Genomic DNA, 19,040 nt, shown 5'->3' with positions numbered 1-19,040 from the left:
TGCTAAGAGGAAGCAACTAAAGGAAATGTGTTGTAGTGATACTTGGGAAGGATGCAAGCACATGAGAACAAATAAAGGGAAGGTGGCTCGTGCCGCAATAATGAGTAGGGCATTTTGGAAAAATGTGTCTCTTTGCATTAAGGTATTGTTTACTAAACTTCAAATTGTGCTTGTGTATGTTGGAATGCATGTGTATATGTTAAATACTAATGTTGTGCACTTGTGCTTGGGTATGTTTGAAACTTGGAATGGAAGGTTTTTGAGCCATTGGTGAAGGTACTTCGGTTGGCTGATGGCGATGGACAGTCCATGGCCTCTATGTATGTTGAAATAATAGAGGCAAAGAAGGCAATATTGGTTGCGGTTGATAATTCGGACAAGGACTATAAGGCGATCACAACGGCCATGGAGAGCAAGATGAATGGGAAGCTAGATACCCCATTGCACATGGCTGCATATGCCTTGAATCCATATTGTAGTTATGCTACCACAAGCATCTTTACCGATGTGGAAGTCATGTCCGGCTTGATGGAAGTTATTGAGCAATTTTATCTCGATGATGATGAGAAGCAAAACAAAGTGCTTAACATTGACTTGCCCAAATTTAAAAAGAAGGAAGGCATGTTTGGGAAGGTGGCTGCCACCAAAGCAATTAGCAATGCAAATTTCAATGCCGGTAAGCTTGTTCCCAAGATAATATTGTCATATTGCAATTCTGAATTTTTTGGGCTGATGCATAATACTTTGTATTTTTCCTTTAAATGTAGGGGAGTGGTGGGCAACTTATGGACTACAAACTCCTACATTGATGCACATTGCTTTGAGGATACTCAACTTGACCACAAGTTCATCCGGATGTGAAAGAAATTGGAGCATTTTTGAACAAGTAAGTCTCAACTTGCAAATACTCAAATCTGACCCGTATATTATTTTTGACAGAATGTAAATCACTAAGCTTCATTTCGCAATTTTTAGGTGGATGCAAAGAGGAGAAATAAACTAGACGTGCATCGTAGGGACGATCTAGTTTATATTCAATTCAATGGAAGAATGATAGACAAGAGGAAGAAGTACTCCTCATCTTGTGATGTTCTTCTTGGTGAAGATGCTTCCATGGCACAAGATTGGATATGTGAAGGTGCTTACGTTGATGCTGCGGAGGAGGTTGATGCGGAGGAGGTTGATGCAATGGGAGCTTCCGAGTTTGTTGAGCTACGTAGAAGTGCAAGAGTGAGAGAACTTCATGAAGTGGAAGAATTTGTTTCCGATGGGGAAGAATCTGATCACGGGCTTGTCAATGAGGATGACATAGACTTCGAGTCCGATGATGATGGGGTGATACAAGGTGCCAATGAAGATGAGGAGGGGGACCCGATGGAGCCTTAATGGGGCTTCAAGCCTTCAATGCTTTGCACTATGTGTGCTTTTTTATGTTTGCTAGCTATTTATTTCAGTTGTGACTTGTGAGAGAACTATGAACCACCATGCGTGTTGTTTGCTAGTTTCCTATTTTGCTTTGTCATGCAATGATGCAGCTATGCAAAGCTATGGTTATTTATGAGCTTACTATGTAATATGTATTGCTGGACTATGTTTATTTCTCATTGTTTGTCATGTGTGTGCACCTACATTTTGCAATTTATTTGATTTTTGAAGGCTTGGAGCACAACTGAGGGTACATGGTCATGTATGTCCTTGTGCGTGTGTGTGTGTGTGTGTACTTTTTAATATACTAATATATCATTTTTTAAGGCTTGGAGCACAACGTGATGGTAGATGCTCATGTATGTGCTTGTGTATGTGTGCACTGTGTAATATATTAATATAGCATATTTTTTAAGGCTTAGAGGACAACTTCTTTGTCATGTGTGTGTGTGTAATATTATGGCATATTTTACATTATTTTGGTTTGGAAAACCTAAGATTTTTTTAAAAAACTTGCCGATAAATGGTTGACCGATAAAAACGATAAATTGGCCGATAAGCCGATTTATCTCTTCTCTTGGGTCGACCGATAAGTTAACGAGAAGCGATATCCCGAACATTGGTGAAGGGTAGTAATGCCAAGAAGGGCAATGCTACCCCTTCCAACAAAGCCGGCGACTTTAACCCTTCTTATGTGTTATGTCGTGCTAGTGATGGACATGTTTATGCCAAATTTGTTGGTTCTCCTTATGAGTACATTGAATGGTCTATTTGGGTTCCTAAGACCCTTGTCACTAACATCAAAGGACCCATTGCAAAATGGGTACCTAAAACCAAGCATTGATCTCTTGTAGGTGTTTGCTTCCGGTGGGGGATCATGGTTGCTCGATAGTGGAGCCACTAATCATATGACCGGAAGCAAGGACTTGGTGGTGGACATACACAAGATTCCATCTATGCCCACCAATGTCGAGTGGGGTGATGCCTCGTCCTCTAAGGTATTGGGACTTGGCAAGGTTGTCATTTCTCATGATCTCACGATCGAGAAGGTCATGCTTGTTGAGTCCCTTGCATACAATTTACTTTCCATTCGTCAATTTGCACTCATGGGCTTTGCCACTTTCTTTGATATTTATACCGTTGCCCTCTTGTGGAGCAAGGCTCTTAAAGTAGCCTTTGTTGGGCATGTTGAGAACGGTCTCTATGTGATTAACTTTTTGGAGCGACCCACTAAGACCGCGACATGCCTAATGGCTAAAGTTGATCTGGGATGGCTTTGGCATCGCCGTTTAGCCCATGTCAATATGAGATCTTTGCAAAGTCTTCTCAAGGGGGACCATGTTCGTGGACTAACAAATGTCAGTTTTGCCAAAGATTGTGCTTGCAGTGCTTGTATCGAAGGAAAGCTACATGAGAAGGCTCACCCTCCCACGACTGTCATCTACTCAAAGAGGCCTTTGGAGATCCTTCACTTGGATCTCTTTGGGCCTCCATCCTTTGATAGTCTTGGGGGTAGGAAGTATTGCTTGGTGATTGTGGATGATTACTCAAGATACACATGGGTATACTTCTTCAAGAGGAAGAGTGAGACCCAACTAACCGTCATTGACTTTGCAAATGAAGCACAACGCCAACACAATTCAAAGATCTTGACAATAAGAAGTGACAACGTCACCGAGTTCAAGAACTACACCTTGGATGAGTTTCTTAGTGATGAGGGGGTCAAGCATCAATATTCCGCACCTTACACCCCTCAACAAAACGGTGTAGCGGAGAGGAAGAACCGGACGTTGATGGATGCGGCAAGGACCATGATGGCGGAGTTCAAGTCTCCATACAACTTTTGGGCCGAAGCCATCAACACCGCCTGTCATGCATCCAATCGGCTCTATCTCCGCAAGGGCTTGAACAAGACTCCGTATGAGATACTCACCGGTAACAAGCCCAACCTCAAGTACTTTCGGGTGTTCGGGTGTAAGTGTTTCATTCTCAAGAAAGGTGTTCGCTTGTCTAAATTTTTGGCTAGAGCTCAAGAGGGCATATTTGTTGGTTATGCTACAAACTCTCATGCTTACCGTGTCCTCAATAAGTCTACGGGACTTATTGAGGAGACGTGTAACATAGAGTTTGATGAGAATAACGGCTCCCAAGTGGAGCAAAGTGGTACTTGTGATGTAGGTGATGAAATTCCTCCCCAAGCCATAAGAAGAATGGGTGTTGGCTTTATCCTACCCATTGAGGAACCCCTTGTGGCCGAAGGAGAAGGACAATGTTCCACTCAAGTAGAACCATCACCAACTCAAGACCCACACGCTTCCGAAGAACAAAGTGAAGGTCCTCAACCTCATGAACATGACCAAGGGCAAGATCATCCTCAAGATGGTATTGAATCCCCAAGTGATGCCCAAGGTCAAGTTCTTTCTTCCAAAGCAAGTTCAAGATCAAGAGCAAGCTCAAGATCAAGAACAAGCTCATGACGATGCTCAAGATGATCAAGTGACCGCTCCACAACTCACTCCGGAGGAGGAATTAGAGCGTCGTGCCGCCAATATCGCTTCCAAGCTTTCCACCAAAGATCATCTCATGACAAATGTGCTTGGAAGCTTAAGAAAGGGGGTAAGCACTCATAGACAAGTAGCAAACTATTGTGAACATCACACATTTGTCTCTTGTGTTGAACCCCAAAAGGTTTATGAGGCTCTCGAGGATCCGGATTGGCTTAATGCCATGCATGAAGAACTCAACAACTTCGAGCACAACAATGTGTGGAGATTGGTGCCAAGGCCAACGGGGAACCATAATGTCATTGGAACCAAGTGGATATTCAAGAACAAGCAAGATGCTCATGGAATCATCATTCGCAACAAGGCTCGTTTGGTGGCACAAGGCTACTCCCAAGTCGAGGGTATGGACTATGGTGAAATCTTTGCTCCCGTTGCTGGCCTTGAATCCATTCACATGTTGATTGCTTATGCTTCTCATCATAACTTTAAGTTGCAACAAATGGATGTGAAGAGTGCTTTTCTTAATGGTCCTATTAATGAGTTGGTATATGTCAAGCAACCCCCCGGGTTCGAGGATCCCTATTTTCCCGATCATGTGTACCAACTCGATAAGGCACTCTATGGCCTTAAGCAAGCCCCACGTGCGTGGTATGACCACCTTACCGAGTTGTTGCAAGATCGCGGTTTTGAAATTGGGAAAATCGACCCCACTCTTTTTACTAAGAAGGTCAAAGGGGAGTTGTTTGTGTGCCAACTATATGTTGATGATATTATCTTTGGTTCCCCTAACAAAACTTTCAATGAGGAATTTGCCGCACTCATGACCTCCAAGTTCAAGATGTCCATGATGGGAGAGTTGAAGTTCTTTCTCGTTCGAGGTCAAGCAAAGAAGAGAAGGAACATTCATCAACCAAGCCAAAAACACTCAAGACATGCTCAAGAGATTCAAGCTAAGTGATGTCAAGCCGGCTTCCACTCCAATGCCTGTCAAATGCCAACTTGACATAGATCCCAATGGTAAAGAGGTGGATCAAAAGGTATATCACTCCATGATTGGCTCCTTGCTTTACCTTTGTGCATCTAGACCGGATATCATGAGATGAGTGTGGGAATTTGTGCACGATTTCAAGCCGCACCTAAGGAAAGCCACTTTGTGGCGGTCAAGCGAATCTTTCGATATTTGGCTCATACCCCAAACTTTGGCTTATGGTATCCAAGAGGACCTAACTTCAACCTTGTGGGCTATTCGGACTCCGATTGGGCGGGAGACAAAGTGTATAGGAAGTCCACTTCCGGAGGGTGCCAATTTCTTGGTTGCTCATTGGTAAGTTGGTCTTCCAAGAAGGAAAGTTGTGTGTCTCTCGTCCACCAAAGCAGAGTATGTGGCCGCCGGTAGTTGTTGTGCACAACTCCTATGGATGAGGCAAACTTTGAAGGATTACGGTGTCATTTGTGACAAAGTGCCTCTTTGGTGTGACAATGAAAGTGCCATAAAGATTTCTCTCAACCCGGTGCAACACTTCAAGACGAAGCATATTGAGATTCGGTATCACTTCATCCGGGATCACATTAGGCGAGGGGAGATCGAGCTCCACTACGTCAACACTCATGATAACCTTGCAGATATTTTCACGAAGCCCTGGGATGAAGCAAGATTTTGCGAGTTAAGGCATGAGCTAAATATCATTGATTCGAGCAATGTTGCTTGAACCCTTGCACACCCCACCATACTCAACTTGTTATCTTGTTTTGGTGTAGGCATGGACATAGGGGGAGTGTTGTTCTCTCAATGAACTCTCCCTCCCCCCATTATGCACAAATTGATCAAATCTTTCACATTAGCCATTGTTGATGGCACTTGTGCTTCAAAGACGAGTTTTGGTCATGGGCCCAAGGATAATTCTTCGCGGTGCCATACCAATTGACTCAAACATAGGTGGCTCCAGCCACTGCCCTCTCTTTGGAGAGGTTGCGTTGCGTGTTTAGTCCTTGTTGTCTCGTGGGTTAGCTCTTTGGTATGTCCGTTTGCTTGAAGGTTGCATTGTAAAGGCCCCCTTTTCTTCTCTGTTTTTGAAACGTGCATTTTCTTGGGTCTACGGTACTACCGTGGGTCACCATGGTACTACCGTAGGAGCTGCGCGCGGTACTACCGCACCCAGCACGGCAATAATTTTTTTACTGCCGCCTCGGGGAGCGGTACTACCGCCCTCGGTGCGGCACTTCCGCCCGGGCGGTATTACCGCGATGACGCGTGGTACTACCGCGCAGTCGCGAGCGCGTGCGGGTTAAGAGCGGGCAGGGGGAGTTCCAACTCCCCCATACCGATTCAACTCATTTTCCCCATGCCGTCTCTCTCTCTCCTGCCCAAGAACGGCGCCGGAGAACCTCGCCGGATCTCCATCTCCGGCCGCTCTCCTCGGATTCCGTCCGGTGGGATCGTTCCCCACCACTTCCTCTTGCCATGGAACAAGGTTTCTCCCCAAATCCCTCTCTCTTTGGTTCGTTCTTTCATTTCTAGGTTTTTGGGGAGATGCTTGTTGTTCTAGAGATTTTAGGCCAAATCTTTGCAAGAATAGATTGTAGGAGAGTAGTAATGTGTAGAGATGGTACTTGGTATGTTGCCCCGTGGTAGATTTGATCAACCGTAGTACCGCTCCGTTGTCACGGTTGTGCTCAGATCTGTTCGTGGTTCGGATCTGACCCGTGCGGTACTACCGCTCGTACGGTACTACCGCTCCTCAGGAGCGGTACTACCGCGCGAGGCGCGACACTAAAATTTTACTTCCGCTTCAAGGCGCGGTACTACCGTGCCATCCTGGCTGGGTACTACCGTGACTAGAAGCAGCACTAAAATATTAGTACCACGCATCCATGCGGTACTACCGTTGTTGTCCAATCTCCCAAGTGGCAATTACCCAATGCTAGTTCTACTTGTTTCACCTGTTTTGCTGTGGTCTTTGCATTGATCCTTCTCATTTTTCTTGCGTGTTCTTGTGTTGTGTGTCATAGGTGGTGGCTCCGGTTCCAATGTCCGCCGTTCCAATCCCAGCCGTGACACGGGCTCCAAGCGTGTGCGCAACCAAGGTGAAGCTCCAGAGGGCTCCAATGCCCCGCAACGCAGAACCAAGACCACCGCCACCAAGAACAAGGAGCCCTCCATGGGCATGGATGAGATACCTCTTGCTGAGTTTGTCACTCGGAGGAAGATCAACCCCTATGTGAATCCCCGTGCTAACTTCAGAGGGAATGATTATTTCTGGACCAAGCAGCAGAACCTTATCTATCTGGATGTGATCAAGGCCAAGCAGAACACCTACGTGGACGTGCACTGGATTGACATGAATCATACGAGGCAGGACAAGCACCGTGACTACTTTGGAGAGGCTTTGGGTCTCGTGGAGCAGTTTGGCATTGAGGACATGATCTCTTTCCATCTGGATTATGACCTTGAGATCATAGCCCAGTTCTTCGCTTCGGTCCACTTCCATACTGATGAGGAACGGTCCATGACCTGGATGACCAATGGACAACAGCTGACTGCTAAGTGGAAGGAATTCATGGCTTTACTTCATGTGCCTGATGAGGGGCTCAACACGCCCGTTGGCGTTCGCCCTCATGCCAACCCCGAGTCCGCTAGCATGAACAAGCTCCAGCAGTACTGTGTTGAGAAGAAGCTTCCCAATGACAAGAAGACATGGGTGCTGAACTCCTTCCTTGACATCATGCACCGGATCTTACGCAACTCTAAGGACAAGGTGCATGCCTATCTTGTGGATATGATGCTCATTTGTGAGGAGGCACGTCGCGCTCAGACTCAACCACTTGATGTATCACACATCATGTGGTGCGAGCTCCGGTTTGCGGTGTTCAACCGCAAGGTACCCATCTATGGACCTTACTTGTTTCTTTTGATCACAAAGACTTGGGAGAAGCTCTATCCCGATGAGGAGTTTGCTGCTCCTAACTGGATCCGTCACGACCCCATCAAGCTCCGCATCAAGCCTCAGTGGGCGAACACCACTACTCGTGCTGAGGGAGAGGCTGCTCGAATGGACGTGGACGAGGCTGAGATTGAGGAAGAGGAGGCGGATGAGGACAACTCTGCAGGCTACTCGCCTTCGTCTTCTGAGCCTTCTTGGGCTAAGAAGCTGAAGAACAAGATGAAGGCTATGTTCTGCATGCAGGCCAAGGGCCAGTACAGGACCTGTCGGGGATATACCCCGCGGTATGACCCGGCCGGAGTTATAACCCGGCTGGGACTTGGTAAACCGGCAGATGGTAAATCGGCAGATGTTAAGTCAGATGATAACCCGACAGATGTTAAGTCAGATGATAACCCGGCACATGTTAAGTCAGATGATAACCCGGCAGATGTTATGTCAGATGATAACCCGGCAGATGTTAAGTCAGATGATAACCCGGCAGATGTTAAGTCAGATCATAACCCGGAAGATGTTAAGTCAGATCATAACCCGACAGATGTTAAGTCAGATCATAACCCAGCAGACAGAGTCGCCTGGGGTTAATAAGCCCGAGACGTTAAGAAGTCCAAGATGTTAAGAAGCCCATGAAGAGAAGTCAGAATAGTTTAAGTCTTAGTCCAAGATGGACTCTACATGTAACCCGCCCCTTCAACTTATATAAGGAGGGGCAGGGCACCCCAAGAGGGGGGAAGAAATAATCTTAAGGCTAGACATAACTAGGAGAGCCGGTTTACGGCGACTCCCTCGTGATGATAATGAGACCTAGCCACAAACATCATGTAGGGTTGTTACCGGGTGATGTTTCCCGGGGCCCGAAGCTGTCTAAACCCTTGTCTTGTGTTGCGTTTCTCGATTCCGCTCAACCCCTCTCAAGCTACCACATAGATGCGTTGGCCTCACGACTAAGTCCTCACACTAGGACATCTGCCGTGACAATTCCACGACAGTTGGTGCCCACCGTGGGGCTTGCGCACGGTGGTGATGAGTTCTTGGAGGGATCTTTTCTCAGGGATCGAGAATTTCGCGATGTGCCGGATAAAAAGGAGTCGGTGCAGAAGATCACCACGTCGACGAACAGTCAAAACGACATATACAAGGTTCAAGATCAAGAGAAGATTAGGGTCACATGTTCAGCCTCTGCGACACGTGCTGTGGTAACCCGCCAGAGTTTTCTTTTTTAATAAAGCGTCAGAGATCCGTGGAAGCAGGTTGCAACGAGACGGACCCGAAATTTTTCGTTGCGTCCGCTCCTTGCGACCCTCCGAGTTACGGTTGCTTTTCCACATCTGCTCCCAGCCCTAATGAAATCTGCTACACGCTGATACATTTAAGATCTGAAAACAGAATCATTCCAGCGCAAGGAGGAAACGTCGTGACCTATTGTGTGCGAATACTCGGATCAGATCTGTCAAGTTTGAGAACGAAGCGGAATCTGCTAAAGCAGGTCACGACCCCTACAACAACATGGATTCACTGCCTTGAGCTGAGCGCACCCGTTGACCTGCCAAACATCGTCGCAGTTCCCCCGTGGTGCAGCCACCAAGTCGCGGCCGGATCACTGCTGAGCGGCCTCGCCTTCGCCTTGTTGCCCTGGCCGGATCACTGCTTCTTATCATCGATTTAGGGCATGCATGTATCTTCTACACCTCCAATCCTAGAGGGCATACGACCTTCTTTGCTGCGTATGTACTGTCGGGCAATTCGTTATCCTTTGGAAGCTTCTTCTTCAATATTTTCAATAGCTTCTCAAATCCTTTGTTAGGCACAGCATTCTCTGCCTTCCACTGCAGCAATTCCAGTATGGTACCGAGCTTTGTGTTGCCATCTTCGCAATTGGGGTACAACCCTTTTTTGTGATCCTCTAACATGCGATCGAACTTCAGCTTCTCCTTTTGACTTTCGCATTGCGTCCTTGCATCGACAATGACCCGGCGGAGATCATCATCATCGGGCACTGGTTCCTCTTGATCTTCAGCAGCTTCCCCCTTGCAGCATCATTGGGCACATCGTCTGGTTCCTCTTGATCTTCAGCAGCTTCCCCCGTTGCAGCATCACCGTATTCAGGGGGCACATAGTTGTCATCGTCCTCTTCTTCTTCACCGTCTTCCATCATAACCCCTATTTCTCCGTGCCTCGTCCAAACATTATAGTGTGGCATGAAACCCTTGTAAAGCAGGTGGGTGTGAAGGATTTTCCGGTCAGAGTAAGACTTCGTATTCTCACATATAGGGCATGGACAACACATAAAACCATTCTGCTTGTTTGCCTCATGCACGCCCTTAATGTACTCAGAGGTGTGTCTGTCACCGTACATCCATTGCCGATTCATCTGCGTGCATTATATATAATTAAGTGTGTCAAAAACCATTACAGAACATCATGAATAGATAATTAAGTGACCAAATTAATAGAAGTTCATCATTACATTAAAACCAAAGTACATACATAGTTCTCATCTAACAACATATATATATAGCTCTCCAGAGCATCTAATTAATTAAACCATACATTGAAACTATGTAAAACATTTCAATGCGAAAACAAATGCGATCATAATCGCAACCAAGGTAACAATTGATCCAACGGCATAATGATACCAAGCCTCGGTATGAATGGCATATTTTCTAATCTTTCTAATCTTCAAGCGCATTGCATCCATCTTGATTTTGTGATCATCGACGACATCCGCAACATGCAACTCCAATATCATCTTCTCCTCCTCAATTTTTTTATTTTTTCCTTCAAGTAATTGTTTTCTTCTTCAACTAAATTTAACCTCTCGACAATAGGGTCGGTTAGAATTTCCGGTTCAACCACCTCCTAGATAAATAAAATCTATGTCACGTTGGTCGGCATATTTGTCATAAACAATAAATGAACCAAATAGTTATAAAAAGATAATATATACCACATCCGAATCATAGACAGGACGAGGGCCGACGGGGGCGGATACCAAAACCATCGTACTATGTAATAAGAAGGAATAATAAAAGTAACAAAATTAGACAAGTATCTATCTAAAGTAAGATTTTTTTCTTTCAGAAAGAAGATAAGAACAAGAGGCTCACCACGGTGGTGTTGGCGACGAGATCGGCGCGGGCGATCGACGGCGGTGAAGACGGGGACGGGACGTGACGGACCGCTAAACCTAGACAAACTCGGGGAAAATGGAGCTCGGAGGTCGAGTTTCGAGAGGAGAAATATTAACTAGTGTGGCTCAGACATTTCATCGAACACCTCATGTGCATAGGAGGTGAGCTAGAGCACCCAAATGCCCTCCCCTCGCCGGCCAAAAAAACAAAGCACTGTGGAGTGCTCTGCTGTGGCGATGGGGTATATATAGGGAACTCATTGGTCCCGGTTCGTGGCACCAACCGGTACTAAAGGCCTTTGGTCCCGGTTGGTGCCACGAACCGGGACTAAAGGCCTTTGGTCCCGGTTGGTGCCACGAACCGGGACCAATGCCCCCTTTAGTCCCGGTTGGTGGCACCAACCGGGACCAAAGGCCTTGTGCTGCCCCGCGTCAAAAGTTTAGTCCCACCTCGCTAGTTGAGAGGGCTCGAGAGTGGTTTATAAGCGCTGCTGCGCCCACCCTCTCGAGCTCCTCTCAATTGCAGGCTTTCGGGCCTAACCGTTCTCTTTTCCTGTGGGCCTACTGGGCCTTCTGCGGGCCTAAATCCTGGCCCACGAATGGGTTTCAAGTCGTATTCAGGCCGTGGTGGCCCAGTAGGTGGCATAATTTTTTCTCTGTTTTTTGTTTTCTCTTTTGCTTTATTTGTTTTGTTTTGTTTCTACTTACAACAAAAAACTTATTTATTTTATTTCTAATTACTTATGTATTTTACTTTAATTATTTTATTTTTATTTATTTTACTGCTGCTATTTTTATTTATTTTACTGTTGTTATTTTTATTTAATTTATTAAGGTTTATTTATTTTAGTTACTATAGTTTATTTTATTTTATTTTATTAAGGTTTATTTATTTTATTAAGGTTTATTTATTTTATTTACTATAAAAAACTGAACATAAATGCGCCTATAGAGAAAATTCAACCTAAATTCATAATAAATTTATATGAAATTCAAAGAAATTTACTGTGAATTTAGGTTAAATTCCCTGTATAAGGGCATCTATTTTCACTTTGAGAGGAGCTCAACAAGGCAGAGAGGGACGGGCTTATAAACTGGTGTGAGCGCCCTTCGGTTGGCGAGGTGGGACTAAACACTGGCCGCAACTAGGACCAGCCCTTTAGTCCCGGTTTGTGGTATGAACCGGGACTAAAGGATGGTGGGCCAGGAGCGTGGCCCATTGATCCCGGTTTGTCCCACCAACCGGGACCAAAGGGGCCGGACGAACCGGGACCAATGCCCCCACGAGGCCCGGCAGGCCCCTGGCCGCACGAACCGGGACCAATGCTCGCATTAGTCCCGGTTCGTGACTGAACCGGGACTAATGTGAATATTGCCCTGTGACCAAAGCCCAGTTTTCTACTAGTGGTTGTCGGGCGTGTAGGCCAGATCTGCCAATCACAGAAGCAACACATGAATCGGAGCCGTGCCGCTACTCTGCAGACTAGACACACCAACCTCGGCCACCTCCATGTACGACGACTCCCTGTCCCAACCGGCCGCACTGCCTCCGGCGCCTACCGATTCGCCCACCAGCGGCAAACAAGGCCAACCAGTCACTAATCACTTCTAGCTGTTGCTGGGCACCAAGCGGCTACTTCCTATGTGGGAATACCGTGTCCAATTCCTGCATCGGCAAATGATTGTATGGTGGCTGCATCAACGCCATGGTGGTGCTACACCAGCCGAGTACCTTCACAAGGAGGATGAGCTCACTGAGGTGAGAACCATGGCTTGGTTGTTCACATGCAAGCTGATTGAATCATACATTGAACCAATATAAAATTAACCTAATGTCTCCCTGTTTTGTTCGATGTTCCAGGCAAATGCATTTCGATGAGTGGTCAATTTGATATATTTCGAATTAGCTAATTATTTGTTCAAGGTGAAGTCTCAGTGACACTGGTGTGCAAAATTTTCTCTTCTCATTCTCTTCTCAATTTATGACCCATGAAGTTCTCGCCGATTAATTGGCATCTACCTGCTAATCATCACACAGATATGAAAAAGGACAAGGTATCCCCTTAGCTACAAAATTCTGTTTTGTTTTCCGAAAAATTACAGTCTCATCGTCAACATTATGCTAGGACCTCATGTTTCTTATGCTTTGTTACTCAACATAATGTTGCTTTGGATCATCTGCTAAAAATATTTTTATCATCAATGCCTCTTTCAACATTGTTTCTCAGTGGTTTCTGTAGGTCATTCATAATTCATTGCAACATTTGATCAGGTTTGTAAATCTATTTCACCATTTACTTAGCCGCTCGATTTCCTCCAAGAGATCATGCATATAATATTTGATAATCTGACACTTCTAAAACTATAGTAGGCCAACGAGATTTAAGTTGCTACCAATATGTAATACTTCAATGATGCATTACCTTTTACATTGAAGAGTTCTCTTTTAAATTTATGGCACTCCAAACATATTTTTCATTTTACATTATGGGTGACCTGTTCATTGCCCTATTGTTGTCACCTCCATGGTGACCATTGCCACCTAATTCTAGCAAATAATCATCTGGTATGTATGGTTCTATATTTGTGCATCACCAACTGTAATGGGTTCAATATACAAATTCATTAACTTCTATTTGCTATATCCATATGTAAATTTCTATCTAATGTACTCAATTTTCAATTTTCTGATGGTACAGACTCATGGAACTATTCATGTTCTTGTGGGAACGACCCAATATTGGACCAAGTGAAGTGGGCGGTCTAACCTTCCTGATTTCTTTGCTTAAGAATGGTCTGACATCTTCAAGTTTTGTTTATTTTCTACTTCCCGCGGCAAGGGACATATCTTAATGAAATACCATAGAGAAATGCGACACCGATGGCATTCTCCATTGCCATGAGACCAGTGACATCAAACTCTATGACCATGTATGTTTTTTTATTAGTCATATTAATGACATTTTATTTATCTCTTTCACTGTGGTCTAGCTGAATCATTTATGTACAACATTTTATCTGCCAATTATACATTCATCTATGCTGATAAATGTAAAAAACAAAAGTGGGCTGAATTCTTGCCCCGTCATGCTAGGTGATGCATCTGTCTTATTATTTTCCCATGTCATGGCATCATATGGTCCACTCTTTTTTAGGGAACAGTAATCCATATTTATTTTGTATATGACATAACCGCAAGCATTTTTATTATTAATTACGAGCTTTCTCCCAAACTCACAACTTCTCATGACAGCGGAAGAGTAAACTTATCTTTAAATATTTTGCTACTGCAATTATCAAAACGTGAGTATTTTTTGTAAACATACATTCCCGCAGCAACGCGCGGGGAGTTATCTAGTTGTTGAAATACTCTGGACATTATTCGTATTAGTATTACTAGTCATAAAAAACAGGAGACGATAAGGTGCCCACCTGACTGTACTGAAAGATTATTCGCTAGGGCTGTGTTTTAACTAGGGATAACTATTTTTTAAATCAACCAAACTAATATATATATATATATATATATATATATATATATATATATATATATATATATATATATATACACCAACTTACCTTCACTAGATTCATAAATAATTAGTACCTCCATTCCAAAATTATTTAGGCTGGTTAGTGGAAGATTTCACCATAGGATTTGTCATGAAAAATAGTTTTACAATATAATCCTTTTTTGTAACATAGTACATTATTTCCCTAAAAAATGGTTTAGGATATTTGAGGCTGCAAAGCCAATAGTCATCTATGTTCGGAAAAGAGCAACCATTTTTTTATTCATCTTCTCGCATTTCTGTGTGGTTCAGCCTTTTAAGTGGTTAGCAAATCTCAATTGGTTCTTCCATTGTTGTGCTTCAAACATTGATTTTATACCTTTATCAGTTTTCCAAAAGTGCATATCCGAGGAATTCCTCAATAAGGAGATCTTCCATTGCTCTACTGGCAACATTGATTTAGGCTGTGCTCTAGAGGAGAAAGTTAGATTTGTCTCTGTTTGTTGACATTATCGTTGTTGCCTTCTGTGCTCCAGTTAATCTTCAGTCGTTGATATCAACCTACATATCGCAAGCAGATGCTATTTCTTTTGTCAGTTTTTTAAAGAACAACTCCGGATTATGGTTCATGTCAGTCAATTTGCTGTACAGAGTTCTTTACGGTATGCAATATGTGCGGTCAGATATATCTCCTTCGAAAAAAGCGAACGTTGAGGACAAATAATTACATCACGAAAGCGTAAAAGCGCAGCTTCAACAGATGATGTAGATGCAAAAAAAAAAATTACATCATCTCCTCCAAATGATGTAAAATACAATATTTGGAGATGCAACTTTGCATCTCCACCTCCCAAGTGATGTAAAAGTGCAGTCGTGCGACGAACGACCAACTGCCGCTTCATTTCATCCCAACCTACCGCGTGACCGTGACCCCTCCTTCAGCCCCGCAACCGCCGCCGTGCCGCCCACCCACCGCACCATGCCGCACTATCCGCTGCTGGATCCGGCCGCCCCACCGCCAGTTCCGCCACCTCTCCACCGCCACCCGCTTCCAAATCGGCTGAATCGGCTGGTTTTTCTTCTCGCCCCCGCTGCCATGCCATCCGTCCGATTCGAGCCCCTCCGCCGCCCATCCTCCACCCGCCCCGCCCGCCACTACGACAACAACCCGACCGATGCCCATCCACAGCCAGCCACGCGTCTGATGACCGCCCAATTTGAACGCCGCGCAGCCGCCATCACCCCACCGCTACCATGTCGGCGAAGAAGCTCTCGAAGAGCAAGACAAGGTTCTTCGGAGTGCGGGCGAAGCCGTCCAACAACTTCAGCGTCGAGTTCTCCGATGACCGCCCTTGCTTCTGGCTCGACACGTACCCCACCGCCGACGAGCCCGCGTGTGCGTACGATGTGGTAGCGTGGCATGGTAGGATACCGAGGACAGAGCTTGACTTCCCGGAGATTGAGACCCGGACTGGTGCGGAGTTCCTCGCGCTGGAGAATTTCTGGATGGAGGAGAAGCCATTCGAGTTGCTCCCGGCGATAACGGAGACGCGACGATGGCGAGGTTCACGTGGGAGCATTCTGGGTGTCTCTAGGCCGAGCGCGAGTTCTACTAGAAGCACAAGAAGAAGAGCGTGAAGATGGAGGACGAGGCCGGGCCCTCGACATTGATCCATGTCGAGTCTGACTCGGAGGATTGGGGTGACTTGGAGGAGGACGACGAGGGATGTGACGACCCGAGCAAGGAGGAGTTCTGGGAGTAGTTCCGATGAGGAGTAGTTTTGTCTTCGATGTAGTTCATGTAGTTGTTTGAACTAGTAGCAGTCATTGGAGTAGTAGTAGTTTGATGGATGTAGTAGTTTGAAGTATGTTTAATCTATGTTTTAATAAGAACTATGTTTAATTATGTTTTAGTTAAAACTATGTTTAGTTATGTTTGAAATGATATAGTAGTTGAACTTGCTATGTTTGAAATGATGTAGTAGTTGAACTAATTTTATATCTTCAAATACGTCATGTGTTGGAGTAGGACTTTTACATCACCAAATATACATCATCCGTTGGAGTTAGGACTTTTTCGGAGATGTAACAAGCACTTTTTGGTGATGTAAATTATACAACACCCACTTTTACATCTTCAAATTTGCATCATCTATTGGAGATGCTCTTATATCTTGTATGCCTGGTATTCTAAATGAAAATGTGAGGCCCTTCTTCGCAACGCCACAAATACTGCTGAACCACGCGTGTTAGGTCATCACAAGCTGAATAGGGAAGTTTAAACATGCTCATTACATAGCTAGGAATCACCTGGGCGACAATTTCTATGAGAACGTTTTACTTGACGATGACATGTACACCCTCTGTGAAGAAATAGAAGTTTGTTTAGTGATCTAAACGATCTTCTATTTCTTTATAGAGGGATTCACTTTGGTCGACCAAACTCTTACTAAGACTGGATTGCAATGTTGGACTTCCCCTTATGCATTTTACCCGATCGAACTGGTAGGCCAAAATATCATGGTTCAAAAATCTATTTTCTCACTGCCAAATATTCTTCACCTCTTGCGAGACATTCAACTAACAATTGTCAAAAAATAGGTTGAGCTCTTGGATGGATTAATGAGCTGTTCCGTCGTAGCAGCACAAGTGTTCAAAACATCCTTGACAATGCTCACTTTGCACCTCACTCATGCGAAGAATAAAATGGAATCATCTGCAAATAGGATATTGAAAATTGCTAAAGCATGTGATTCGAGACCTTTGGAGCTAAAGCATATCCTCCCCGTAAAGTAATTCATCAAGGTTAAACATTTTGTCTTGCGTCATAGCATCGTTCCACTAAAGTTCCTCGAGATCTTTACGTATCCCTTCAATGTGCTTTAGAACATTGTCATACTTCAAGTTACTCCACCGTTTCAACACTTTCATGACTTCTTTGAGTGAGGTAGCAACCAAGCCTAGGCCATTTGCTGGTTACCTCATGTCCCACGTATTGGCAACATTCTCGGCGAGTGTCAGATCATGTTCGCAATAGCCTCGGCCGCAATGAATATGAGTGGGCAGTGATACGACCGAGAGGGCACAAGATACAGGACACATGATGATGGAAATCACGAGCACCAGGCTTCATCAACACAGGACTGATCTAGGCATACGCACATGTTACAAGTGTGGCACGGGACATTATTGTATGTGTAAGGAAGACTAGAGAATACTAAGTCACTGAGTTTACACACTGATAGCACATCCCAGAAGACACTCATCTGACTTGCAGCCCGAGCGAAACTTGATTGGTGTCCACTGTAATGTGTAGAACCAACCCTTGTACCAACCATCACCCTAATAGAGACTACACAACAATGAAGACGACACTGATCTACAATGAAATTGAACTGATGTACCAAATCGAACCGCCCTACCACGGAATCTAACTAATTTACTAGTACGCGTCGGTGCTATACAAACGGTTTTTAACCCCTTTCCGCGACGGCATTTGGAACCGTCGCCTAGTGAGTGGCGGCGATAGGGGGGTCCTTCCACACGACCCAGAAACCGTCGGGGATATACCCTCCTGGCACACACGCTCGGCAAAATGACTTCGTGTGCGACCGACAAGTGCTTAAATACGAAAATACGTACAGTAGAGCTAAAAAAAATACAATTATACATGCGAAATTGTTTCCGGTCACAAGTACATCCCACACAGTCAGTCCCCGCTAAACTTTTCCGTTCGTATGTACATCCCACACAGTCGCTCCAAAGAAAACGTTTCCGTTCACAGATACGTCACCCACAGTTTTCCCCGTTAAATCGTTTGTGATAGCGTTGCCATTGCACACGATATTAACAATTTTATCGTTTGCGTTATTGAATGCATCACACACGGTGCGTAGAAAAAACTGTGTGGCAAAGGCTGTCCATCACACACAGTTTTTATGTGGTAAACGTTTGCGCAAGGTGGCCTAATGCAAACAGTTTTCAAGAGAAGGTCGTGTGTGATTGTTCATTGATCCAACATGGTTTATTCCTAAAAACTGTGTGCGTTGCCTGAGGTCATCGCCCACGATATTTTCTGAATAATCGTTTGCAATAGCAAAACCCAATTAGCAGGCTAATTCATCATTAGCAGGCTAATTGCCCCTATTATTAATAATCCATTTAATAATCTAATTGACATTCATATTAAGCACATAATATATTTCATTTCCATATTAAGGAAGCATGATTTCATAATTGAAATATATGGTTTCAGCATTCAACTACCCCATTACACAACTGCATCAGCACCAAGTTCCACATGCAACAGGTAGAACCTTTCGAAATTAGCATCATAGACGGTATATAGACAGATGCATCTTATCTGGAAAACTGCTGAAGCGGAAGGCGAATATTGAGCCTTCATTCATGTTGAAGGTCTTTGCAACTTTAATCCAGCGCCTGTGAATGATTGACCGTCCGTCCTTCCTCCTCTTCAGGAACACTTCAATATTGAACCGTGGGTGTTGTATGAAAACATTCCTCG

General features: G+C 44.6%; 1 protein-coding gene across 1 annotated transcript; it reads left to right on the top strand.

Annotated features, from left to right (window-relative positions):
* The first annotated feature begins 668 nt into the window (after positions 1-668).
* On the top strand, positions 669-1,504 carry LOC109741604 (uncharacterized). The gene is made up of 2 exons (XM_040388561.3): positions 669-886; positions 976-1,504. The coding sequence occupies exons 1-2, from the start codon at positions 809-811 to the stop codon at positions 1,384-1,386; spliced, it is 489 nt and encodes a 162-aa protein (XP_040244495.1). The 5' UTR covers positions 669-808; the 3' UTR covers positions 1,387-1,504.
* The last annotated feature ends 17,536 nt before the right edge of the window (positions 1,505-19,040 follow it).

The sequence above is a fragment of the Aegilops tauschii genome, chromosome 5 (assembly GCF_002575655.3).
Source record: "Aegilops tauschii subsp. strangulata cultivar AL8/78 chromosome 5, Aet v6.0, whole genome shotgun sequence".
Lineage (NCBI taxonomy): Eukaryota > Viridiplantae > Streptophyta > Magnoliopsida > Poales > Poaceae > Aegilops > Aegilops tauschii.
This window is presented reverse-complemented; position numbering and strand designations above follow the sequence as displayed.